The sequence below is a fragment of the Mus caroli genome, unplaced genomic scaffold (assembly GCF_978045245.1).
Source record: "Mus caroli unplaced genomic scaffold, Mus_caroli_1 scaffold_8, whole genome shotgun sequence".
Lineage (NCBI taxonomy): Eukaryota > Metazoa > Chordata > Mammalia > Rodentia > Muridae > Mus > Mus caroli.
The window spans coordinates 40,946,360-40,971,833 of NW_028227263.1; the positions used below are offsets into that span (position 1 = coordinate 40,946,360).

At 43.4% G+C, this 25,474-nt stretch overlaps 2 protein-coding genes across 5 annotated transcripts; one reads left to right on the forward strand and one right to left on the reverse strand.

Moving 5' to 3' along the window:
* The first annotated feature begins 240 nt into the window (after nt 1-240).
* Nucleotides 241-21,707, forward strand: Fhip1b (FHF complex subunit HOOK interacting protein 1B). Of its 4 annotated transcripts, none has more exons than XM_021166860.3 (13): nt 253-389; nt 5,732-5,774; nt 9,962-10,293; nt 10,422-11,060; nt 11,372-11,530; nt 11,667-11,753; nt 11,952-12,119; nt 14,929-15,008; nt 15,203-15,408; nt 15,779-16,570; nt 18,778-18,956; nt 19,113-19,275; nt 21,188-21,707. In XM_021166860.3, exons 3-13 carry the CDS (start codon nt 10,156-10,158, stop codon nt 21,544-21,546), a joined length of 2,970 nt encoding a protein of 989 aa, XP_021022519.1. In that variant the 5' UTR covers nt 253-389; nt 5,732-5,774; nt 9,962-10,155; the 3' UTR covers nt 21,547-21,707. The 4 variants fall into 4 exon arrangements, with proteins under 4 accessions (XP_021022517.1, XP_021022519.1, XP_029335316.1 ...); XM_029479456.2 differs by having other exon boundaries at nt 15,779-15,976; XM_029479454.2 differs by having other exon boundaries at nt 15,203-15,366.
* A 322-nt stretch (nt 21,708-22,029) lies between these two features.
* On the reverse strand, nt 22,030-25,228 carry CUNH11orf42 (chromosome unknown C11orf42 homolog). Its single transcript, XM_029479457.2, has 3 exons — nt 25,157-25,228; nt 22,428-23,226; nt 22,030-22,163 (listed from the first exon to the last, which is right to left on the reverse strand). The coding sequence occupies exons 1-3, from the start codon at nt 25,226-25,228 to the stop codon at nt 22,030-22,032; spliced, it is 1,005 nt and encodes a 334-aa protein (XP_029335317.2).
* Nucleotides 25,229-25,474: the final 246 nt, after the last annotated feature.

A 25,474-nucleotide genomic window follows, 5' to 3' on the forward strand; every position in this document is an offset into this window, starting at 1 on the left:
TATAAAACGCCAGAATCCTCAAGAAGGGCGGAGTCTGCGAGGCGAAGGGGCGGGGCCTGAGAGTGTGGAGCGGCTCCTTTCTTGGAATGCGGACGGAGATCCCGCCCCTGCGCTCGGCCGTTGCCAGGAAACGGGCGTCGACGCTCTGGCTGGGGCCTGGCCGGACCAATGAGCTGGCACGCCGCTGCCCAGCCGTGCGTCACTGGGCGGTTGCGTGAGGTGCGCGGGGGCGCGGGCTGCGTGTGGCGCGGGGCGGGGCGCGGCTGGTTCGCCTGAAGAGCGATGGTGGCGGCCTGAACTCACCTAGCCCGGCCGCCGACAGGCCCGGGCAGGGCGGCGTGGTGCAAGCGAAAGAGACGCGTGGGCCGCGGCGCGCGCAGAGGCGCAAGGTGCCGAGGGGATTCGGGATGACGGCACCGGGTTTGGGAATTGAAGGGACAGGGTGAAGGGTTGGCAGGTGGTGAGGGGCTGCGAACGTCTGAGGTAGGGGGGCAGGGGACAGCCTAGGTGCTGTGCACCAGGAAGAAGCCCGCTGGAGGGGAACCTGGGCCCAGCTCTGAAGGGCCCAGTTGAAGGAACTCATAACCACCGTTTGCAAAGGGTGTGGGTTCGCTGAGCTTGGAAAGGTGAGGGACGTCCTGGGACAAGAGTTGAGGGGGTAAGGCCTGTGCGGGGATGGGGAGCGTTAGAGGCCAAGGCGGGAACCAGCGTGGGATGGCTGTGCCTTGGTGTAGCAGTTGAAAGCAGGGCAAAGGAGGAAAGGGGCTTGAGGGTGAGATGAGAGCTCAGGTTGGTTGTGGGGCCTCCTTGGATGCCCTGTCCAGGGTGAGCAATAGTTTAAGATCAAGTAAAGTCCGGGCGCAAGTGTTGTGCACTTGACCGTCCTGTGCCCATAGATATGTTAGAGAGTGAGAGAGGAGAAAAAACAAACAAACAAAAAACCCAGAACCACAATAACAAACCCCAAACACCACACACAAAACAGCATCATAAGCAACAGTAACTGTGATAAGGAAAATGTTTGAGGTTTAGTCATCTACAGAGTAATAATGGAACCACAGTTTTCTCAGGTTCTGCTTTTGTAAGGCAGACTTTAAAATGAGGCCATCAGGAAGTTTGCTTTTGTGTTTTGAGAGGTGGAGAGAGAGAACTACCCATATTTTCTCTTTGCCTGCTTCTGGGCACCCTTACTACATTCCTCCTTCCCTGTTGCTTTCATGGAAGTCACATGGCTTGTCATATGCAGCACTGTGTTTAGGTTTGCTCTTCTTAGGAGTTTGAAAAGCAGGAACAAAAAACCATGACTTTGTGGAAGCAAATTTTTGTACAGTAAGTGCTTATACTTTAAGTGTACATGTTTTGACATATGTGCATATTTGTGAAATCAAGATGCCAAACACTTTGACCACCTGAAAAGTTTTCTCTATTTTACAGCTCATATTTCCCTCTGCATCCTATAATTAAGTTCATTTTATTTGTATTTTATAAGTCCATCTCCTTATCCACACAGACATGAAATTTGGGGTTAGTCTCACTAGTGATATGACCATTTTCACGTCTCTGGATCTTCTCTATGATCTGACAGTCGGCTATGTAGTTGAGGCATCTTGAACCTCCTTTACCCATAACAATATTTAGGTCTTTCTATGAAGACTATCCCTAGAGAATTTGAGGCAGCCTCAGTTTATATTCTGTTAAAGAATCTCAGCTTCAGAGCTAGTTATTTTATCTTGTGGTATATTTTCTTCTCTCTGGAGACCAAAGAGGCCTTCTTCATAATGATATGTCTGGCCAGATAATCAGAACTTTTGAGGACCGACAAGCATAACAGGTTGTAGTAATGATTCCCAAACACTGACCTGTGGATCCAGTCCATGGTAGCGTTCATCTGTATAAGACAGGATGAAAGAACTAAAAATAAAGTTATATCCTGGGGGAGTGGCTCAGTGGGAGAGTGCCCTTCCATATTCAAGACCATAAGTTTGATCCCAACACTGCCAAAAGAGGGGCAGGGGTAACTTATTCTAATATTATTGTTCTTTTTTGGTGTTAAGGTGCTCTTTGCTCTTTCACTGGAGAAATAATTAGTGGTAAAGTACATGGTAGGTTTAAAGAAAGTGATGAAAATAAAAAGTTGATCACCTTTTTAAAAAATAAATATTTTTACTGGTTTATGAAATCCTGACATTCAGAATGATAGTGGTGTGTGTGTTGTTTTAGGTTGAAGAACCATGTACTTATATAGTAATTTTATGTAACTTTAGATATCTGAATAGCATGCATGCTTACATATTATATTAATTCATTATAAAATCAAAGTGACATGCTTTACATAGCATCCTTAAAATTTGCTGAAATTATGTTGATACCTTGTGAAGTAGGCAAAGGAAGGAATTTTAGAGATGAGGAATCAGATTCAGACGCTAGCAGTTTCACAGGGTAGAGTGATAAAACAAGTTAGTTTGGCATCTTCATAGTGCTAGTGACTAGAGGAAGGAAGATTTGTAATAGAAAGTAAAGGCAGTATGGGCAAAGGACACATTATGTATTGGAAAAGTGATGAAATAGAGGACCTCATACCTGCAAGAAGTATTTCTTTATAATTTGTAATTGTTCTATTAACAAAAAAATTAAGGGGCATGAGCATGTCATAGGGATGAGAGCTTTGTTTAATATTGTATCAATGACATGGAATGGGTATGTATAGTATTGGGCGTATTACTGATAATTATGTTAATCACATGTTAGAGAATTTCTTTGCCTTTCTCTCCTCCCCCACTCCTTTTTTTTTTGTCCCTCTCTCCCCTCCCCCAAGATGAGGTCTCACAGTGTTGCTTGGTTGGCCACAGAGATCTGCCTGCATTTGCCTTCCAAGTGCTAGGGTAAAAGGTGTTCACTACTATGGTTGGCATGTTAGAGCATTCTTAGGATCTGTATAAATTCTTGGTTCTACTAGAGAAAGCACAGAATTTGGAAAGCTTTTTGTTTGCTATACTAAACTTTTTGTTGCCATAGTAACATTAATTACAATGGATTTTGACTTTTGATCTACAGAGGAGTGGTAGGTCTGAGAGGATGAAACATGGATGAGGATGCTGTAGTGATAGAAATATTTTTGTGGTGGTGTGTGCACTCTTAGTGAGGGCTAGGAAAACAAATTCATTCATTTATTCTTTCAACAAATTCTTGTTGTGAATTCAGTCCCATAAGATAACAATAGAAATAAGTTGTAGTCCTATGAAGTTGCATAGAATTCTCATTCTGGTTAGGGGAGAAAAAGTTTTAGTTTAAAGGGAGAATGTGAAAATATATTAAGAAAAATCAGAATGATGTGATAATTTCTTTTTATCTGTCTCAGTCTCTGTGTTCTAAATATATATATGCACTTATGCATAAATCTCCACAGTGATCTTTGAATTAACATGCCTGAAACAGAACTTAGTCTTTTTGCCCCAATGACCCATTTTTTTGCAACCATCTGCCCTCATATCAATCCAGAGGATGACTTTGGTGTCATCCTTTATTCTTTCTGCTCCTTTACCTCCTAAATTTGGTCAGTCACTAAGATGACCAATACTTTCCCTCTGTTATCTCCATTGCCACATCATCACCAACTTTTGCCTGAGTCCTCAGCTCCTTGGTGTTTACCTATTTTTTTTTAAAGTCTGTTGCTTTAAAAGTTGATCTTTTCTTGCCTATTCCTAGAATGATCTTTCTAAAAATACAAATTCGATCATGAAACTATGCTGCTTAAAAAAGTTGGCTCTTTGTAGCCTGTAGGACAACATCCAATTTCCTTAATATGGCCTCAACTCACCTCTTCATGCCTTGTCTGTTGCCACTTCCTCCTCTGTGTTCTAGCTTGAATAAATTGTTCACAGTTCTCTAACAAACATGTTACTTTTCTAGCCTTGGAATCTTTGTAAAAGCTGCTTCCTCTTCTAGGAACATCTTTTCTTCTCTGCCCAGTGAACTTTTCTTACCCTTTAGGATCAATTTCACCCAGTCTTTGACTTCCTCTTTGTCATCCTCAAAGAACAGGTGTAGAGATAACCATGTGTGACACTGAGGAGTTCACTGTTGTAAAGACAGTCACTGTGACTAGCAGTTCACTTTGTGCCTTATGACCATCCACTGAGATGAAGAGATACCTGTAAGAGGCCCAGTTGGTATGGGGAGAGGTGGGCTGTATCCTGAAAGCCTATTTGTCTGAGACATTGAAAAGCAGGGATGGTATGTATGAGTTGAGCTCCAGATAGACTATTGAGACAGGCCCCCTTGACACCCCCCTCATTTCTACACGTTTAATCAGGTCTTTCCACTTTCAGTGTGTTTGGGCCAAAAGCCTTATGCCAAAAATCAGTTTTGTTTAGGAAGAGGTTTCTTCTTGGAAGGTCATTTGGTCTCTCCTTGGCTGCTAAAGTTTGTGTGTGTATATATATTTGGTCTCTCCTTGTCTGGTAAAGTTTATATATATCTATATCTATCTATCTATCTATCTATCTATCTATCTCCCTTCCTGCTTCTTTCTCTTTGCCTCTCCCAGGGCAAAGGTTCTTAAGAGAAGCTGAAGCTGAGTCACTTCCTGTCTCTGCTGTTTTAAGGTTGGTTGACACCTTTTGCTGTGGGGCCCTATAAAGCTGTATTGTGTTTTGGACCCTGAGGTGAGTGGCTGATCCTGGCTGTGTGTAGATTGGAGAAGTCAACTACTGCTTCCCTATTCGCCTAGTGGTTTAGCCTTAAGGTAAATCAGGGAAGACAGAGGAATCTATCTTTTTCTTTGGACTTTGCTCTAGGACAAAGGGCATCATAACTCCATGGCAGTTCTGCTTCTTTGCCAGGAGTTTAAATAGGTGGTAGGAATATCAAGGAAAGACCTTTTTAAATCTTTTTTTTTTTCAGCATGTGAACAGGGCCTAGATTTCAGTTTTGACTTCTAAGATGCTGATTTTCTGTGGTTCTTGTTAAGGTTCACAGGAGGTAGTGAGAAAAGGGTACTTTGTAGTGGTTAAGGAGGGGAGGAAGACTGGGTACCCCAGATATTGCATGATAGAAACAGTTTGTTAATCTTCCAAAACCTGGAGGGGTTTTGGTTTAGACACATGAAAAGCTTATTTTGCTGAGCTTCCTGGGGCTTGAGTGCCCAGGACATACTTTAGAGCAGGTTAGACCTCTTATCTCAGAGGTGTGAGCACCCTGTCATACAGGACCAGAAAGGAAAAGAGCAAAGAAACAGTTTACAGAGGATTGGCTTTTTGCCTGGAGTGCTGTTACCTCATTTACTTCTTAAAAAGAATAGTTACTTTGTCAGGAATTTTTTGACAAGGAAACAAGCTCAGATTTGTGATTTACTTAATATCACACAGTTGAAAGATGGTACACTGAGATTTAGACTTTTGTTTGAGGAATTTCAGAGCTCAAGCCTTACCTACTATTTGTGTTATTCTTTTCCAAGCATAAGGTTTCTATTTGTTTTCAGTCCTCAAATGAGATATGTTGTAGCGAGTACTCTGTAAACAGTGAGTATTCTTGTATCAGTCAAGCTCCTTGGCAGGTGGCAGGTGGCAGATGGCTCAGGCTGGGTTTCATAAGAATTTAATTAATAATGGGACTATATTTACAAAGGTATAGGCAGTGATTAAAGAAACCAGCAGAGGCTGATACAGTATCAAAGGCTAATATCAGTAAGAGGGAAGAGTTTTATCGTATAACTGTGGGCTTTGTTTCTCAGCCTGTGCTCGCCTGGGACCTCAGATCCTTCCGACTTCATATGAGTAAGTACTGTTTCCAGTGCATCTTTTCTGTTCTTAGCCACTAGCATGTGCAGTTGTTGATAGTTTATAGAATGCTGTGTGAAAGAGTGAGCATCCATTCTGTGGCTTTACTTTCTCACTTCTTTTTCCCTTACTGTTAGTCTCCTGCTTGCGGGGAGGGGGCAGGCTGAGGCTGGGGTGGGAGGGTGGGGTGTGAAGGATGGGAGGGTGGTGAGGTAGTAGATGCTTCCCTCTGTCTTTGCATTTATATTTACTTGAGGTGGGCACTCATCCTGTACTGCTGTCTTCCTTTCTTTTAAAAGTATATGCTCTTTTTTCCCCCCTCAGATATCGTATTCCTTATTTATCCATATTAACTTTTTCCTTTCTTCAGACTTATTTTCTTAATTGACAAACATCCTTGGGGCTGGCTTAGAACTCACTGTGATTTTCCTGTTTCAGCTTCCCAGGCCTGAGCCAGCAGCATTCAATTCATTCTGACTCCCACCTCCCCATTTTTTCTACACAAATGGCCCTGTTTTCATCCTTCTCTTTGTCACTGAATTTTGTTAAAGTATATTTTATACTTTGACTCTCAGGCATTCTTTAACTTTTTCTAAGATTATAAAAAAAAAAATTAAATAAAACCAGTGAACAGTTTTCCATCTTCATTCTACTTGTTTTCTTTATGGGATTACGAGCAATCTCCAGTTTCTTGAAACATCCATTCCTTGGTTTCTAGATCATTGTTTCTTAGACGTCTCTAATTTCTGACTACCTCCCTGTCTTTATTGGGGGTGTGAATGGATATATGTGTGTGTGTTATTTCTGGAGGGGCAGTATTTCACTATGTACCCCTGGCTGGTCTGGAGCTCTCCATGTAGATAGTGCCTGCTGGCTTTGACGTCACAGACCTCTGCCTCTTAAGTGCTGGGATTAAAGGCATATACTGCCATGCCTGGCATTTTTTATCTTGTTTTTCTTTTTCTTCTTTTTCTTTTTCTTTCTCTCTCTCTATCTCTCTCTCTTTCTTTCTTTCTGAGAAATTACTTTATTATATAACTCAGGCAAGCCTCAAACTGACAATCTTCCCCCCTCAGCTTTTCAAGTGCTGGGATTATAGGGATGCGATTTTATCTGGCTAAATCTTTGTCAATGAATTCTCTTTGTGTCTTAGTTTAGGTTTTTGTTGTGAAGAGGCACCGTGACCATGGCAACTCTTATAAAGAAAAACATTTAATTGGGGTTGGCTTACAGGTTTAGAGGTTTAGTCCATTATGGTCATGGTGTACAGGCAGATAAGAACCTCAAAGTGAAAGGTCTACATCTGGATTGGCAGACAGCAGGAAGAGAGATAGACACTGGGTCTGGCTTGAACATTGGAAAGCTCAAAGCTCAATCCCAGTAACAATGAGGCAGCATCTACTCCAACAAGGCCAAACCTTCTTAATAGTGTCATTTCCTATGAGTCTGTGGAGGCCATTTTCATTCAGATACCACACTCTGCTTTCCTAAATCCTGTTTTTATTAAATTTATTTTTATTTTTTTAAAAAGATTTTGCATTTAGCTTCATTCGCAGCTTCATTGATCACTTATGAACTGGCAGCTCCTGAATTTTATAGCTCTAGTTTAATTTCACTCTGAACTGAAGTATGTTCTTTTTCTTTTTCTTTCTTTTTCTTTTTTTTTTTTTTATATTTATGTTTTTTGCTAGTCTTATAACCCAGGCTGGCTTTTAAGTTCACTTTGTAGTTGAAGGTTATCTAGGACTTCTATCCTGTCTTTCTTCACCTCCCAAGTGCTAGAATTGTAGGTGTGCACCATCATTCCTGGCTTATGTGGTGCTGGGGATTGAACCCAGGGCTTTGTGCATGTTGGACAAAGTACTCTACCAATGAGGCTGCATTCCTAGCCCATTTTCTGGATATTTGAAGTATTCTTTAAGTGTCTCAAAATTTAACATGCTTAAAACTGTTGTCTGTCCTTTTTTTGTCTTCCCCTTTCTTCCATCTTGGTTTTTTCCCTCTGACTTAGAGGGATGCTTTTTTTGTTTGAGCTAGTTGGGGACCTGCTATATAGCTTTGGCTGGCCTTGAATTGGTAGTCTCCTGCTTTAGTCTGAGTGCTGGCATTTCAGGTGTGTGCTATGCTTGATCTTATCACCTTTTGTGAAGCATAATTTCCCTATGTGTTACAAGACAATCAGTGGTGTTCCCAAGTCTCCAGTGTTAGATTCATTAATCACCTCTTTTGCTCACCTCTGGATGTGCCATGTCTTACTGTTTTCACTTTTGGTTTAAATCCAGAGGCAGATTATCTTCAGTTATATTCTAGACCAGCTGTTTGCCACCTGCCTAATTTGATCTTCCTCCCTGCCCTCCCAAGTGCTGGGATTTTAAGGTGGGAGCCATTTTGCCTGACTTTATTGTTCTCGATATGAAGAAAGCTCCTCATGTAACTAGTTTATCATTAAAGACCTAAGTCAGATACTATCTCTGTGGAGCCCTCTTTACAGCATCCCAGGCAAAGTTAGTTGTATCTCTTCACTCTTCTATTACAGTTTTGCAAAATTTCTAGGTATTTTGCCTATCCTACCCATTTGTTACCTGTATTTTCAATGCTTAGTACAATGTCCAGTACTTTATCAGTATTATACATTGAATTAATCAGTTGAGTATGCCTTTCCTGATCTTTAGGACTGGCCCTTCCCTGTATAAGATCATTTCTACAAAAGATGTCCTTCAGCACAGTTGCCATCTTCCTTTAGTTCTAAGTGATGAAATGGATGAAAGGACGTGTTGGTTAATATAACCTTAGGTCAAAGTGTGGGACTTGATTCAGATTTCTGGGTTCTTTCAGCTCCTTTAGAATCTAAAGAGGAAACACAGCTGAGCCACATTATGTGATGAGTTTTTGCTCTTTAGTGACAATACTGATAAAGAGGTGTTAGGTATGATGGAGAAGGAACTGTGGGTTATGGTCTGAGCCAATAGCTATTTTGGTATATGTTATCTATTTGTTCATTCATTGAGCAGGTATTTATTCAGTCATTCAACAAATAGATACTATTTTAGCCACCAAGGATGCAAAAGTAAATAAGATAGGCAGATCCTGCCCTCCAAGAACTAATTTCTTGGTAGAGAAGATAGCTAGCTAGAGAAGATAGATAGGTTTCAGATAATAGAAACTTTAAGGGATTATGAACTAGAAAGTGAAGGTAGGAAGATAAGCTGTTTAGAAAATTGTTGAGAACGGAGGCCTTCTCTGAGAAGATAGCACTTAATAGAATTGTTGAGAGCAAGGGGAAGAGCTGGAGAACATTCTAGACACAGGGAATATTTAAGACTTGTGTGACTAAAGCATCAATGAGGAGGAGACTGACAGAAGTTTGTAGTAATTACATTGTATAGGCTTCTGTAGGATAAGGTAAAAAATTAGGACTGACTAGTGTGATAGGAAGCCATTGAAGGCTATTCAACAGAGGAGAGATTTAGTAAAATCTAGATTTAAAATAATATGGTTGCTGAATGGAGAATAAACTCTCATGATGCAAAGATAGAACTATAAGCCAGGTATGGTGGGTGGCATACATCTCTAAACACAGCGTTGGTAAGGGTGAGGTAGTGAGGCAAGAGTAAGTTTGAGGCCAGAATGATGAATTGAGGGTTACATAGTGAATTCAAAGCTAGCCTGTTCATATATTGAGAGCCTGTCTCAAAGAAAGCTACATTGGAAACTTATAATAGATATAATTTTATTTTTATACTTTTTTCATCCCTGTTATTTTCTTTTTATACTTTTTTTATCCCTGTTATTTTCTTTTTGAGACAAAGTCTTAACTATGTCACTTCAGCTTACCTTAAACTTTATGTAGTCCAAGCTGGCTTTTAACTCCTAATGCTCTGGAATGACAAGATTTGTTGAATGAATTAGATATTGGAAGGAAGAGGGTAAACAAGGACTATGGCCAGGCTTTTGATCTAAGCATATAGGTGAATGTTTGTGACATTTAGTGAAATAGAAAAGGTTGAGGAAGCTACAAGTTTGGTGGTAGAAATTATGCATTCTATTTTGGGCATATATGTTGCATGTACTGTGTGGAGTTGTGTAATTTGTGTAATTTTCAGTGGAGTGCTTCTGAGTTATTGTTTTAGGGAAGTCAAGAGAAGTGAGCTGTTTATCATTTTCATCTTCTCCCTTTGAATTAGACTTGCAACACTGGACTGGACAGTGAACTCTGAGCTTGCTACTGCTCTAGTTGGGTGTAATCTGTGGCTCTGTGGCCAGCTACTGGCTCCTACAGACCGGATGAAGCAGATTGGAGACAGAAGTGGAGAAAGCCTCCAGCTGGTACATTCTCAGAGTGTAGTCCTCTGGCTGCTGGCCCTGTCCAGCCTGCCTCATGGAGAAGATGAACTGGTTGAGCAGGCTGGCCTCCCGCGTCCCTGGGCACCGTGTACCACAAGGGGCCAGTCTACAGACCCCTGTCATGGCTGACCCTGAGACATGCCTCATGGTCTTCAAGAATCACTGGTCCCAGGTAGGAGACTCCATGACAAAATACCTAGTCTGTTACTCACCTCAGTAGTTATAACCTTCTGAGTCTGATGTTTTTATCACCCCATTCAGTTACTGTAGCATCACCCTGTTTTCTGTCCTTTGCCTCAGGTGGTACGAATCCTGGAGCGGCAAGGCCCTCGGGCAGCTGCTGGAGGTGCAGATGATCTCAGTGCTGTGAGAAACCACACGTACCAAATGCTAACATTGCTGGCAGAGGATCGAGCGGTTCCTTCAGCCCCCTCAGGCCCTGGGCCCCTGCTAGAGTTTGCTCTTCGTGAAGATCTGCTGAGCCGAGTGTTGACATGGCAGTTGCAGTGGGATGAGTTTGGGGATGGGGTTGAAGAACGGCGGGCTGAACAGTTGAAACTATTTGAAATGCTAGTGAGCGAAGCTCGCCAACCTCTGTTGCGGCATGGGCCAGTTCGAGAGGCTCTGCTTGCCCTACTGGATGCCTGTGGCCGCCCTGTGCCCAGTAGTCCAGCACTGGATGAAGGCCTGGTGCTACTTCTCAGCCAGCTGTGCGTGTGTGTTGCTCGGGAGCCTTCACTACTCGAGTTCTTCTTGCAGCCACCCCCAGAGCCTGGAGCTGCTCCACGTCTTCTCCTCTTTTCTCGCCTTGTCCCCTTTGTCCATCGAGAAGGCACCCTGGGCCAGCAGGCCCGTGATGCTTTACTTCTGCTCATGGCTCTGTCAGATGGGAGCCCCACTGTGGGCCGCTACATCGCAGATCACTCTTACTTCTGCCCGGTTAGCAAACCCTAGGATGGGGGGTAGGGTGAGGCATGTGAACATTGGACAGCATCCATCCTATCCAGGTGATGTGGAAAGGCTAGGTATCAAGGAGGGCCCTTTACTTTAGATTTGAAGGCAACTCCTGGTGTTGGAATGGGGAAGAAACATGAGCATAGCTTGATAGGGCAGGTGTTGTAGGTGAGGTTCTGATACATGGCAACTTAATACATACCTTGGTACTTTCTTAGTTGTATTCCCATAAAAATCTTAGTTAGCTCCCAAAGCCCTCTTGTTTTATTATCTGAGCATTTGGTAACCCTCCTTAGGTGCTGGCCACAGGGCTGAGTGCCCTGTACTCCTCACTGCCTCGAAAGATTGAGGTTCCAGGGGATGATTGGCACTGCTTGCGCCGGGAAGACTGGATAGGAGTGCCTGCCCTTGCACTCTTCATGAGTTCCCTTGAGTTCTGCAATGCAGTCATTCAGGTAGGATGAAAGACTTCCTTTGGGAAGTTGGGGTAAGAGTGTCCATTTCCTGGCGTTATGCCTATATTATATTATTATTTTCCCTTCCAGGCAGTGGACTTGTCTTAATCTCTTCCTTCTCTCTTGTTCCATCTAGGTAGCTCACCCTCTGGTGCAGAAGCAGCTGGTTGATTATATTCACAATGGTTTCCTGGTGCCTGTCATGGGCCCTGCCCTGCACAAGGTAAGGATGATAGGTGGTGAGGCATAGGAGTACCTTGTCTGGAGGGTGGTTGACCAGTGAAAGGACTTATGTGGAAGGAAGGCAGTGGGTAGTGTTCTTCCCTTCCTGATACTTCTTGTTTTCTAGAATCCAGGGAATAGAAATTATTATATGTGCAGGGAAAACATAAGTGTCCAACCTTTTCTTCCCTTCATCCAGACCTCTGTGGAGGAGATGATTGCGAGTACCGCCTATCTGGAACTTTTCCTGCGGAGCATCTCAGAGCCTGCTTTGCTCCGTACCTTCCTCCGATTCCTGTTGTTACATCGGCATGATACCCACACCATCCTTGACACGCTCGTTGCCCGTATTGGCAGCAACTCCCGGGTATGGCTCTTAAACTCTGTCCTGGCTTACTACCTGGGTGAGCCATCTTTCTCTGATCTCTATTGTCCAAGAGTGTTCCTGCTCTCTTTTGGGTTTTGACTCCTGCAGTCACTTCAAGCTGGAACTATGTAGCACTAAACTTTCAGCCATTTTGATTAAAGAATTTAATTTACTTTCCTGTTTTCATACTATGTGCATCTGCAGCACAGTTATCTTTCAGGGCTCTAGGCTTTGCCGTGATACAGTGCTTGCGATGTAGTATGGCTTCATAGTTCCTGTAAGCTGTTTATCACTCCCTCAGTTAACTGTGGCTGATGTAAGAGTGCTTTGGGTTTGTGTTTGTACTAATAAATGGTCTAGTTCCTTGTATGCTTGCAGTCTCTCCTCTTTGGATTGACTGTATTTGAACTATAATCAGGGCACAAATCTACCTGTCCACCTACTTATATTCCCTCTGACTGCACATTTGTATTGATACAACATCCTGTTGGGTCACTGGATGCTGGGTATATCATGGTAGTCATTGTTGCTGATATATTAGCGCTTATTTAATGCAGAAAATAGGTAACAAATTAAGTTACTAAAACAGTTGAAAATTGAGGTTACTATTTGTGCAAAGTAAGTTAAAATAAATAAGTAGAAAAGTTTAGAAAAGAATGGATTAGCTAGAGAAGATGTCCCAGAGGAGGCGATGTTATGCCAAGATGATGTAGTTATCTTTTGAATATTTAGTAAGAATAATAGTTTAGGCAGAGGGACCAATATGCAAAGCGCACGTAATAGAGAATGAGTATAACGTATTTTAGGACTGAAAGATCTGTATGACTAGAGATGGACTGAGCAAGAGGGAGAAAGAATGAGAGGGATGAGAATTGAGAAGATTGGAATAATGCATTCTAGAGAGGAGAGAGAAGAGAAGGTGAATGTTTCTGATATCAAACACTTAATTTTATAAAGGTATATCAAAAAGATATCAAACACTTAATTTTATAAAGGTATATATATTTTATCCTTATTTTAAAGGTAGGGCATGCCTGTGTCTGAGGTCTGTCTGGCCCCATGGGTTGCCCTGATAGTTCATTTCCCTCAAGGTACATTCCTCTATTATCCTTGTGATTATCTGCCATTCTTTCATCCTAATCTATTGTAGTTTTCTTTCATGGTTTCCAGTTTCTAGCACTTACTTCTGTTAGTTTCCAAGGGTTTTAGGACCTTTTCATGTTCTTGGATTGTTACTTCTTGATTGCTGGTTCTTATAGTAACTAGGTCTCTTCTGATTGTAGGATACCCATGTTAAACATAGATGCTTTCATTTCCACCTTCTGGTCTTTTTTAAGATAGTGTGTTGGCCTGGCTTTTGAGCCTTCAAGTGAACCACTGTGGCTAACTTGTTTGTGGGCCTGATTGTCTGTGCTAGTTTCTAATTGCAGTCAAAACAAATGACCACAGACTTAATGACTTAAAACATTAGTTTTTCATTCTGGAGTACACATTTGGGCTTTTGTTCTGTTGTCTGCTGAAGACCATCCCAGCTTGACTGCTTTCTTCCATCTTCAGAGCCAACAACTATGGGTCACATCCCTACAATATTTTGAGCCCCTTTCCCAATTTTTCTTTTCTTTACAGTTCTTTCTAAGAAACAGTACTGTGAGCCAAACCCAGGGCCTTGTGTGTGCTAGGCAACCAATCTACCTCTGAGCTATATTCCTAAGTCTTCTTTCTGTTTCTTTTTGTGAGACAGTCTTACATTCTAAATCATGATGCTGTATATCATAACCAGGGCCTCATGTATACTAAATAAATACTCATCACTGAGCTACACTTTGAAGCCCCACAGGGTCCATAATTTTAATCACATCTGTAAAGTCTCTTCTGGACTGTAAAATGCTTATATGGGTTCTGATGATCAAGTCTTTGAAAAACTACATTGTTGCTCACCCTACTATTCAGGAGTCTGAATTCTCATTGCTAGTTAAAAATGGTCATTTAGGAAATCTATGTTGCCCTAAGTGTGAACATTTTCCAGTTATTGATCCACTTAATTCTTTAACAGCCATTTAGCAAGCAATGCCAAGACTATACAAGACAAAGATATCTGATATACTTGCCATAAAGAAAGCATAAAACACTAGGCATTCAGAGCAATGAGAGTTTTAGTTTATTGCATGTCTGTTATTTATGTCTAGCCAGAAATAAGGCTTCCATTTTTAAAACAAAATGTTTTCCTGCTTTGACCTACCCACTTACTTTCTCCCTTTCCTGTCAGTTGCCCTGAGCTTTTTATCCCACCTCCTGAGATACACTGGTGTTGGAGAGGTGACTCTGATTCCATACTCATAATTCCACTTACTTCCCAGTTGGGATTCTTCCAGGTTCCCTCTGATTCTTTATTGGTAACCATTCAAGTACTGGTGACTACAGTACATTCTGACAGGTATCATATTGCTTTCATATTGCTGTAGTTTCCTTTGAATTATTTACTTTGTTATAATAGTCTTTCTTAGTGTCTGTTTCCTTGGGGTCTCATTGGAGCATTAATGGAATCAATATGTTGGTCTTCAGTTATGTACATGGTCTGTAGAATTCCAGTGGATCTGACACATGACTATTTCTTATCTGTGAATGGTGAAGTTTTGTTCACAAAGATTATATGTTTATCTAGTTAATACTTATATACTGGTTCTGTGCTAGACCTGGGCACATGGGCTATTCAAGGAGTGGTTAGTTGGGACAGGGGTTGGGGGAATGGTAAATAGTTTGGAGGGTAGAGAGCTCTTATGGTGACTCCCTCCCTCCCCTTCCCCCTCAGCTCTGCATGGTCTCTCTGAGTCTCTTCAGGACCCTTCTGAACCTCAGCTGTGAGGATGTTCTGCTGCAGCTGGTTCTCAGGTACCTGTGGGGGCAGGGCTGAGGGATGGCTGACCCTCAGGGCCTAGTGTTTTGTTGGGGTGGTGGGCTGTATTGGGGTTGCTTATGAGTGTCTCAGAGGAGTCTGGTTTAGCATTTTAGTTTACTTGGCCTGCTCTTCTAGATGCTTTCTTTCCTCATCACCCTATTTTCTTTTTTTTTTTGCTCTCTTTCAGGTATCTTGTCCCATGTAACCATGTGATGCTGAGCCAGAAGCCAGCTGTGCGTGATGTGGATCTTTATGGACGAGCAGCTGACAAGTTTCTCTCCCTAATACCACGCTGCTGTCGGCACCATGCCCCTAGCCCACCTCGACCAGAGCATGCCTCATGGGCACGAGGTGGGCCTAGCAGAGAGGCAGGGAGAAGGGAGGACATCACGGGTATGGCCTGGGTTATGGGTGAGCCTACAGAGAAAGCAGGGCTTGGGTGAGGGGAGGAAGGTGACAATGAGTGTAATTCCTTCTCTACAGAAATTAATGAGTGGTCTTGCAGAGAGGATCTTTAGCATTCCCAGAGAAATTCTGGGTAAACTTCTGGGAAGAACTAGCCCTCCTCATGTATTCTGTTTGTATAATTTCATTCATGAAGGTGGTGAGGGAGATGGTGAATTAGGAAAAACTAGTCTAGAGATTGGAGAGTCAGCTATCAAAATGGTTCCATTTCTACCTCCTCATTTTCTTCTTTTTTAGTCTCTAGATCTCTTGTGTCTTGATCTGTCTCCTTGAGTTTATTTTTCTTTTTTCTCTAAAGGCCCTGGAAGCCCAAGTGTTGATTCTTCGTCAGTGGTAACGGTGCCCCGTCCCTCCACACCATCTCGTCTGGCTCTGTTTCTTCGGCAGCAGAGCCTAGGTGGCTCTGAGTCCCCAGGTCCAGTTCCTCGATCACCAGGGCTTACTGCATCTCCAACTTCCAGCCCTGGTCGAAGGCCCAGTCCTGCAGAGGAGCCTGGTGAGCTAGAAGACAATTACCTGGAATATCTGCGTGAGGCTCGCCGTGGTGTAGACCGCTGTGTCCGAGCCTGCCGAACCTGGTCTGCCCCTTATGATGGCGAGCGCCCCCCTCCTGAGCCTAACCCTCTTGGCTCTCGGACTAAGAAACGCAGTCTACTACCAGAGGAAGACAGGGACAATGTAAGGGAAGGAGAGGAGGAAAACCTAGGGAGTCGAGGGTTAGCTGTGGGTGTAGGGGATACCCCTGGCTACCTACCCCCACCCCAGCTCAATGGGGTACCAGGGCCATGGCCAGAAGGAGCCAAGAAGGTTCGTCTGGTGCCACGATTGGTGCCACAGGAAGGAGTTAGGGAATTGTTAGAGGGTACCTCTGAGGACATGGCAGGACTAGAGAGCTTTGGGCAAGAGCTCCAGGAGCTAGAGGTGGCATTGAGCAATGGTGGAGCTGGCTCAGAGCCTCCCTTAGAGCCTCCACTACCTCCTGAGGAGGAGGAGGCCTACGAGAGCTTCACCTGCCCTCCTGAGCCCCCCGGCCCCTTCCTCAGCAGCCCTTTGCGGACTCTCCACCAGCTGCCGAGCCAGCCCTTCACTGGTAAGCTATTTGACCTAAGCCTTCACTGTGTGTACTCTTGCATGTTCTCAACATGTTTGTGCTGATTTCTAAGACCCTTTTGGCTATGCCATTTTCATGTATTTGCCTAGCCGTCATCCAATTTGCTTGAGTCCCTTCTATATACATATCATGTCATACTGTGCCCTCATGTTTGTTGATATGTCTTTCCATGCTTGTGCTGTTTGGATATTGACTTATGTCTGTGCCTTGTATGTCCTTAGATGCATGTTCTTCCTTTTCCTTTAGGCTGGCCATTTTCTGGGGTTTGTAAATAGGATGCTCTGTGCTTGGTGAAAAATACATCTGAGCCACATGGACGATGTTTGTACTGTCCTGTGTGAAAGACACAGGTGCACCTCTGTTTTGTGCCATTCCCACCAGTCTGTGTATTTTTCAATCTTCTGCTAGGTCTCTTATGGTCCTAGAGTCATTTCCTTCTTGCTCAGCACTTTCTGTCTCTTCAATGAAGGGCCTGATTTCACTTCTTCCATCTACTGTCTTATACTTTCTTAGCTGCCATGACTATCCAATATAGTTATTTTAAGGACATGATTAATAAGGATTGGATGGTTGGCAACACTTTGAGGGCAAATGACAAAGTATGTCTCTGAGTGTCCCTGGTAGGCCTTTTGGGTTGATACCCCTGAAGCTAGACCTAACCTGAGATTTTGGGATGGATCTGTTTTGTTTATGAGCAAGACAAGCCTTTATCCAGCTCTAATGTACATCCCAGCAAGACGATCTGGGAAGCAGTACAGTTGCTAAAGTTAAGACCACAGGCTTTGGATTAAGCAGACCCTAAGTTAGGACCTATTATTGGTTCATGAAAATCACTTAATATTATATTGGCACATTGTGAAAACTCAGCAAATGGTAGCTTTACACTGGGATTATCATCAGTGAGTTACAGAAGATTTAAGTTGACCAAGACACCACCTATCCTAGTTGTTGATAACCGAGTTTATTTACTGTGTATCTTGGTAAGTTTGGGACTGTCTTGTTATAGCACTGGGCCGTATTCTTTCTCTTGAAGACTATAGAAAACTATCTTTCTATTCGTTTAAGCCTCTGTTCTACTCCTTTCCTGCTCAGTATTTTTAAGAGGTAATACGGTTTTATCACAGTCTTGAAGTATTAGTTGGTGCCTCTTTCCCTTTTCTTCTTGGTAAAGTTATTTGTGCTCTTTATATTATCCTTTACAAGGTACTCCCAGGGAATGAACAGAAGGAAAAAGTTAGAGATCTTGTTTAGACTCTTAAGCTAGTATTACTTTTGAGCTGTGGCTAGTTGTATGAACACCTCCAGCAGATGGCAGTATAAAACTTTTCAGGATTCACCACCTCTTGTTCATTATTCTGATATCATACTTGCTAGTACATCTCTTTTCTCCAAAAATCCTTCATTAGAAATACTCTGATGGCTTTAGTGGTCTAGTGTCTTGTTATGTCTCAAGGCATCTTTCCCAGAACATAATGCTAATCCCTTCTTATCCTGAATCACTTTTCTGTGCCCCAACTAAGCTATTCTTTTCCTGCTGGATCTAGTTTACCCCTCTTCCCTGTTCCTGAAGGACAGAGCTAATGTTATCTCTGTTTCCTTAAAAACTTACTAGTTGCTTTGAAGTTCATAGTTTCTTCTGTGTTACAGCTCTTTTTTACTTTCTTTGTGACCAGTTTCATGTTACTCTGTCTTACTTGGAACCTGATTCTGTGTTTTGGTTCTCTGTATTCTTCTGTTGTATTCATGAGTGAAGCTTCTTAAAAACTGAGAAATACAGTATAGGTTATGGTTATAATCAAATGGAAAAAATTACTAGATCTTGTACTGGATATTTGACATTGATATCTCATTGGTCCTCTTAATTATCATAATGAGGTAGGTATATTTATTTTTACAACAAACAGGGAACTAAATGTTGGAGAGCTTTCAGCTTATCCTGTCCCAGGACACATCTGAAATCTGAGATGAGATCTCTGACTCTGTAGCCTAAGAACGACTCATCAGTTATAATGTCTGTAATGCTGGCATCTGGATTACCTTAATTGACTAGATAGACTGGTCACAGGTCATTTGATACTCAGATACTTACATATAATTTTCATCTAGTGGGGTCTTGTTTGGGGGAGTAATATGAGCAGAGTGCATTATGTTCAGGCCTTGTATCCTTGTGCCCACCCCCTTCCCAGGCCCCTTCATGGCTGTGCTCTTTGCCAAACTCGAGAACATGCTGCAGAACTCCGTCTATGTCAACTTCCTGCTGACGGGGCTGGTGGCCCAGCTGGCCTGTCACCCCCAGCCCCTGCTCCGCTCTTTCCTGCTCAACACCAACATGGTCTTCCAGCCCAGTGTCAAGTCCCTGCTGCAGGTGTGCGATGCATGCATGCATGGGTGCGTCCAGGCTCAGTGGTGGGCCAGGCCCACAGCTAGTGACCTTGGGTGGGCTGGGACCAGGTGCAGTGGGACTAGAAAGGTCGGTATAATTGTGGAACCATCAGAAAGGTCATAAAGTTGTGCTTCCTAGGTGCTGGGCTCTGTGAAGAATAAGATTGAGAGCTTTGCGGCCTCCCAGGAGGACTTCCCTGCTCTGCTATCCAAAGCCAAGAAGTACCTCATTGCCCGTGGCAAGCTGGACTGGGCTGAGGGTCCTACAGCAGGACCTGCACCCCGCCGCTCTGATTCCCTAGGTGAGGCCTAACTGATCACCCTCCTTTATTCTCCCTAGATATTTCATTGTCCAGCATTAGTTAAGAACCATAAACTGAAGAGTTGTTGAAAAGCAAGTTTTTGTGTCAGGCTTTGGGTCAGAGAATATAGTTGTTTTATTAAAAGAGCCTAATTGGCAGTATCAACACAAACTGCATAAGGGTCAAGGGACAAGGAAGGAGAAGGAAGTTATTGGGTTGAGGTATTGTGAGAACTTGATGTGATATGTGGCCTTAAATAATAAGGCCTATTAGGTAGGTATAGATGTATTCTGTTTTTATTCAGGAGACATCTTAGATTTTAGTTGGGATAGGGAGTTTTACAAGGTTGTGGAACATTTGGTGGTAAGACAGGAAAACTTTAGCTGGAGTAAGAGTGGTTTTTAGAGTGGCAGTTAGGCTGAGCAGAAGTTTGATCTTTCAGACACTAAGAAATCAGGAGAGATTTAGAAATCTGCATGTGATGAGTAATTGCAGGTAATTGGCACTAAGAGAAGGGATTCAGGAAGAACAGTCAGGACCAGGAAGTTTGAAAAGAAAGGAAGCATGTGATAGGGCAGAGATGGAAAGGGAGTTTTGTGAAATATGGTCAGTGGTTGAGGAAACAAGGAAACATTAAATGTGACGGTCTTAAGTTCTTGAGTTCATAGTTTAGTGCCGGAGATAGAAGCTTTGGGAAGAAATTATTGATGTTAATGATAGTGGAACAGAAAGTCAGTGTAGGGAATATCACAGGTGTCTTCAGGGTTCTCCCAGGTGAGTTAACTGAGCTAGGTTTAAAAGGTAGGAATGGTAAATTGTAGCCAGAGAAAGCTACAGATTAGATGGAAGGGGCCTGCTAGGTTTCAGGAAGGTGGGTGGTTTAGAGAGTTTGAGAAGAGGTTGGTGAGTGAGACCCTGGTTGTGAAGGACTCTGAATGAAAGGTTAATAAGTCTATATGTTGTCTCTGTCACCAATATGAGAGGTGGTGGTGAATAGGTGGTGAGAGTCTAGGCTCTCTAGTGAAGAAGCCCAGAAAGTTAGACAGAGGGCAGTATTTTAGACAGCTCAGTTCAGTCTAAGCAAATATGAAGTTGTATGGGTATACCCAATGGGAGGGAGGTCTTGGCAGGTATAGGACAAGGGCTGATGAGTAATGAAGTAGTAGTAGACCCTTGATGGGCACTAGAGTGTGAAGAATGAAGCAGTTTTGAACTACAGTTGTATATGTCAGTATTGAAGGAGCAGAGGATGTGGGTCAGTTCTAGGTAGGTAGAGCAAAGTAGTAGTTGACTTATATATGAATGTAGATCTAAAGCAGTGGTACTCAACCTGTGGACTGTGACCCTTTGGAGCTCTCATTTCAGATATTTACATTCAGTTCATAACAGTAGCAAAATTATAGTTAGGAAGTGGCAATGAAATACTTTTATGTTTGGGGTTACCACAACATGAGAAACTGTATTAAAGGGTTGCAGCATTAGGAAAGTTGAGACTTACTGCTCTAGAGGGCAATAGGAAACAAGAAGTTAGGGCATATCAGACTGAGGGAATCGATCTTGGTGGTGGTAGAATAGTGATTAAATTCCTTAGGGGAGGGGTCATGGAGAAGGAAGGAGTTGTAGCTGGGAATAAAGTAGTTCAAATATTGGCTATTGAGGAGACTTGATAGAGGGGGAAATGCTGAACAAGTTGGGTTTGGGTGTGAGACTAAGAAAAGCACTTTGCTCATCTTCAGTCATCTTTGGAAACAAGACAAGAAATGGACTTCAGTTCATTTCTTGTCCAGCTTGTCCTTCTTCCAGAATCCCAGGGGAGAAGTTTAAGAATTTAAGGGGATTAGGGAATCTGCTCCTCAGACTAAGGCAGGTTCCCTGATCCCAGCACTTTCTTGATACCCCTGTTTATTCCCAGTGAGGAGCCGGAGGCCATCCTTGGGGGAATTACTCCTGCGGCATGCACACAGCCCAACCAGGGCCCGACAGGCGGCGCAGGTTCTTCAACCTGGGCGAGATGGAACAGGACTTGGACTAGGTGGGGGCTCTCCAGGGGCTTCAACTCCAGTTCTACTTCCCCGGGGCGGGGCTTCTGAGCGCCAAGGTGAGGCTCTGCGAGTCAAGAATGCTGTCTACTGTGCAGTCATTTTCCCTGAGTTTCTCAAGGAGTTGGCTGCCATCTCCCAGGCCCATGCTGTCACCTCGCCTTTCTTGTTGGATACTTCAGAGGAGGTATCTCTTCCTCCCATCTCAGGCTTTGGGCCCCTCAATCCTTAGTTTTCTTCCATGGACAATCAGGGCCTTCTGTGGCCTGGGCTGAAATCCAGGACACGGGCTCCTTTTTATGTTTGGAGGCAGTGGCAAATGGACTTTTTAATTTATTCCAGATGAATGTTTTATGAGAACTTGTTGCAATATGTATAAAAGGGAAATCTCTATTCTGTGCTCATTCTTCTTTGCCACCCTTTATCTGTGGGGCTGTGGCCCTATGAAGATTGTATATAGATGGGGGAATCATCAGGGCCATTTTTCTCTTTGGTGAAAACACTGATGATAAGGTTTCAAGATAGCCCTTTTACTGTTAGAAGGTGAGAGGACTTGATGCGTAGGGGAAAATGGAGACTTCATCTTTCTGGACCCTAGAAGAAGAAGCACACAGGCCTAGGGTGGTTTGGGGCTGCAGCAGCTGATGTTTATTGGGGACCAGTATCCCTATGCCAGATCTTAGGGGCCTTGGCCCCTGCATCTCTTGCCTCAGCTTCATTCGTCGCTGTCGAACTCCGAAGACAAACCCTGAAGCAGGGGCAGGGACATGGAGTGCCGGTCTGGGTCCCCGGGGCCCCCACCCTGGGCTCCTGGTGGAGGGTTGCGGGGGCTGAAGAGCCAGTTCTCTGCTAGGGTTGGGGATAGTCACAGCTTGACTCATGCCCTGGTATTCCTCCCTAGTCCCTCCCTCTGATTCTTTGTGCTACAACACCTCCATCCCGCCACCTTACCACGACCATGCTTCCACCTCACCCTCCCCTTGGCTCCCTCAGTCCTTCATGAAGGTCCTGTACAAACTCTGGGCTGCTGAACCTATTCCTTGGTTATGTTTCCTGTACCCTCTCCCTCCAATGGCCTTTCCCCTTCCTCATCTTCATTTCCCCTAGCAGTACCTGAAAGCATATAGGGGCCCCTCCGGAAGGGGTTTCGACCCTTATGGGAGAATCTGGTGGGTCTGCCTTCTGGCCCTTCTTGGGGAGGTGGTGTAGGTGGGGCTGGGACAGGTGGAGGTACATCAGCAACTTCATGGGTATCAGCAGATACTGATGTGGGGACCAGAGTTGTTATGATGCTAAGGCTAGGTCTAACCCAGTTGGCTCCTTGGGGCAATGGGTCTTTGGTCAGAGACTTCTGTGGTCCCAGCACACCCTTGGGCTGCAGTGAAAACTTGAGGCAGGAGAAAGCAATAGGTAGTGACCGCTGTAACCGGATCAGCTGGGGTTCACGGGCTGTAGGCAAAACCCCTAGCTGCAGCCAGGTGCAGGAGAAGACCTGGTAGATGACGTAGATGCTGTGGGTGCTTCGGAGCCAGGGAAGATTCTGCTGTAGGCTCACCTGCCCTGGTGGTAGCAGCAGGAAAGCAACTTTCTTGCGCAGACCTCCCATATGTAGGCGAATCCTGCAGGGCTGCCCATCCATCATTCGCATTTCTTCATAGGCTGTCTCGGCTCGGCCATTTGGTGAGTATTCCCGAGTGCAGTGGGCAAAGACACCCTCAGACCCTGCCTGTTCTAGAAGATTTGGTAGCAGCCCTACTGATTTCAGTGCCCTTCTGCCCTGCCTACCTGGCAAAGCCAGGCGGGTGTGGGCTGGACGGGACTGTTTCACTAACACGCCCAGTAGATCATAGTAGGCTGCATCCGACAGGAAAGGTACTGCCACTACATTGGACCCAAAACGCTCCTCGATGACCTGCAGGTGGCCAGTTTATAAGTCAGGGGCTGAGTTAAGGTCAGAGGTTAGCTTGTGTTGTCTAAATTGACCTACCCACTATTGTTCACTGTTTAAGTACATTGCTACAGTATACTAACAGATCTGTTTCTTACTTCCCAGTTCCCTGTAGAAGAATCTAATGTTTTATTTTGTGCCAAATTTTGGTAAATACTTTGATACATGAAAGAATGAGACTTTGTCTTTATACCAATGTAGCTTGGGTTAATGGACGGAACAAAAATGTGAATAGTAGTTAAGTAAAATAATAACAGGATGTGTCAAGGATAAATGATTTAAAAGTCTTTGTCTTTGATAGAGAGATGATCAAAGGAATTTGGTCAGTGGCAGTACTTGAGCTTTGGAGGAATTAACAGGTTGGGCAGTAGTCATTCCTGACAGAATGGTCAGCCAGGGAAAATCCCTGAACCTTTAGGAACATTTAGGAGCACATAATTTCATATTACTTGCATTTAAGGAAGGAAGAGGAAAGGCACACAGGAAAAAGGATATGGAAAGTCATATGTGTATGCCTTTCACAAATGACTGTTTTCATTCAGAGGCCAATGGGATGCCGGGAAGCCACTTATAAGCCCATGGTGGGAAGATGGGACCAGGAAGAAGAGAGCTGATTTTTTAAAAAAGCATAAAGCAGGAAAGAGAAGTAACTTAAGACTGTTGCAATAATTGCAAGCAAAACACAATTTTAGTTCCTGAACTACATAATGGGAAAGAGTTGAAGACATAGAATTGGTTGAACTTGGTCTCTTCATGGATGTGAAAAAAAAAAGGAATCTTCAAAGATCATGCCTAGGTGATGGGTTATATGGGTAATATTAGGGAAAAATGGATACACAGATGCAGGCTTATGATGTCCATTTTCTTTTGCAGGGACAGTTATCTCTTACATTCTTTCTACTGTAGCTACAAGGAATAATTCTTTCTATGTGTGTGTGATGTCTCTTTTTTGTATTGTTCCAATATCTGTTTAGGGTTTCCAGTTCCTTAGGTTTGCCCTTTACTTATTATTATTTTGTTTGCCGTATTTGTGCTTGGTGACCAGTTCATGAGAGTACCTGGGAACCTGGTAAGATCCTTTTTAGTAGTCAGTAACTTAGCTGTTATAGTTTTGACCCATTATAGATTTCATTGGCTGAGCCTTCTGGCTCTCAGTTATGCTAGATTGCAAAGCCATACAGAAGTTCCAAGTTATCTGCCTTTTATCTCCCAGATTCCACATATCTGTGTTCTTACACTGAATTTACCCAATGACCCCTGAAGCTGCTCTGCTCTTATTTTGTAACATAAAGCAGTGTTGAAGTGCTGGCCTGTTGTATTGAAAGAAAGAAATCAGGGCACTCAGAGGTGCCCTGTTGTGCTTGAAGTTGGCACATTTATCCTGTGTATCTTTGCCCTGAGGTATTCAATGAGATAATATAAGGAGAGTTTTCTTTTTTCTTTTCTGTAGTGAAATACCTCATTTATGATAATGTAATCATTAGCAGGTCTAGTCTAGGTACAGACTTCACTGTTGAAACCAATTAGTCTTAATCTTGGGAAGACCCTTTCTCTCCTTTTCTGCCTCCCTTGCCTTTGTGGTTAGCATATTCACGAGCAATGGGAGTTAATGCCGTCAATTCTGCTGGATGCTCTGCTCTAAGATGGTGGTTTAATATGGAAAATACACATTTTTTTTTTCCTTTTTCCTCTCATGGATTTTGGTTTTCATTTAAATTTGCTGCTGTTCATTCACCCATTACTCATTCATTCAGGTGTATTTTGTGACTTTTATAAGTTGATTGCTACTGCTACTCTTGTCTTAGATTTCCCACCTCTTCCTACACAGAAACCATCCAAGACCCAGCCTGGTCATACTTTGCCACTTTCTCCTTAGCCCTCTCAATTTACCTACCTTATCCTTGATGAGGGCCCAAGTGGCATCTGCTTCATCCATTGTTAGCAGGTGGGGGCTACTGACCAACATGGTGGGGAGTGGGAGGGGTTGGGCAAGGTAGTGGCTGCTGCAGGAACCCCCAAGCTGCCCAGAGAGATTAGGCCCGCCTACTTTGGGCTGTGACCTACTCCAGCATGAGGTCATAGAGGCCCTAATAGGTGATAGAGCCTTGGATACAGAGAGCACTGAAACTCTACTAGCCTCATTACAGTCTGTGGGTCATAATATTTACAAATTTTTACTTCTTTTTTCTCATTTCTATTACTCTTTGTCATT

Excerpts from the sequence above, each read along its gene's own strand:
- Fhip1b (XM_021166858.3), top strand. The coding sequence starts at position 10,156 with ATGGAGAAGATGAACTGGTTGAGCAGGCTGGCCTCCCGCGTCCCTGGG. Across the intron at positions 12,120-14,928 it reads GTATTGGCAGCAACTCCCGG|CTCTGCATGGTCTCTCTGAG; the intron begins GTATGGCTCTTA and ends CTTCCCCCTCAG. Across the intron at positions 18,957-19,112 it reads GTGTCAAGTCCCTGCTGCAG|GTGCTGGGCTCTGTGAAGAA; the intron begins GTGTGCGATGCA and ends TGTGCTTCCTAG.
- CUNH11orf42 (XM_029479457.2), bottom strand. The coding sequence starts at position 25,228 with ATGTTGGTCAGTAGCCCCCACCTGCTAACAATGGATGAAGCAGATGCC. Across the intron at positions 23,227-25,156 it reads GGGCCCTCATCAAGGATAAG|GTCATCGAGGAGCGTTTTGG; the intron begins GTAGGTAAATTG and ends GGCCACCTGCAG. Across the intron at positions 22,164-22,427 it reads GGGCCCCTATATGCTTTCAG|CAGAGAACTGGCTCTTCAGC; the intron begins GTACTGCTAGGG and ends CCCCAACCCTAG.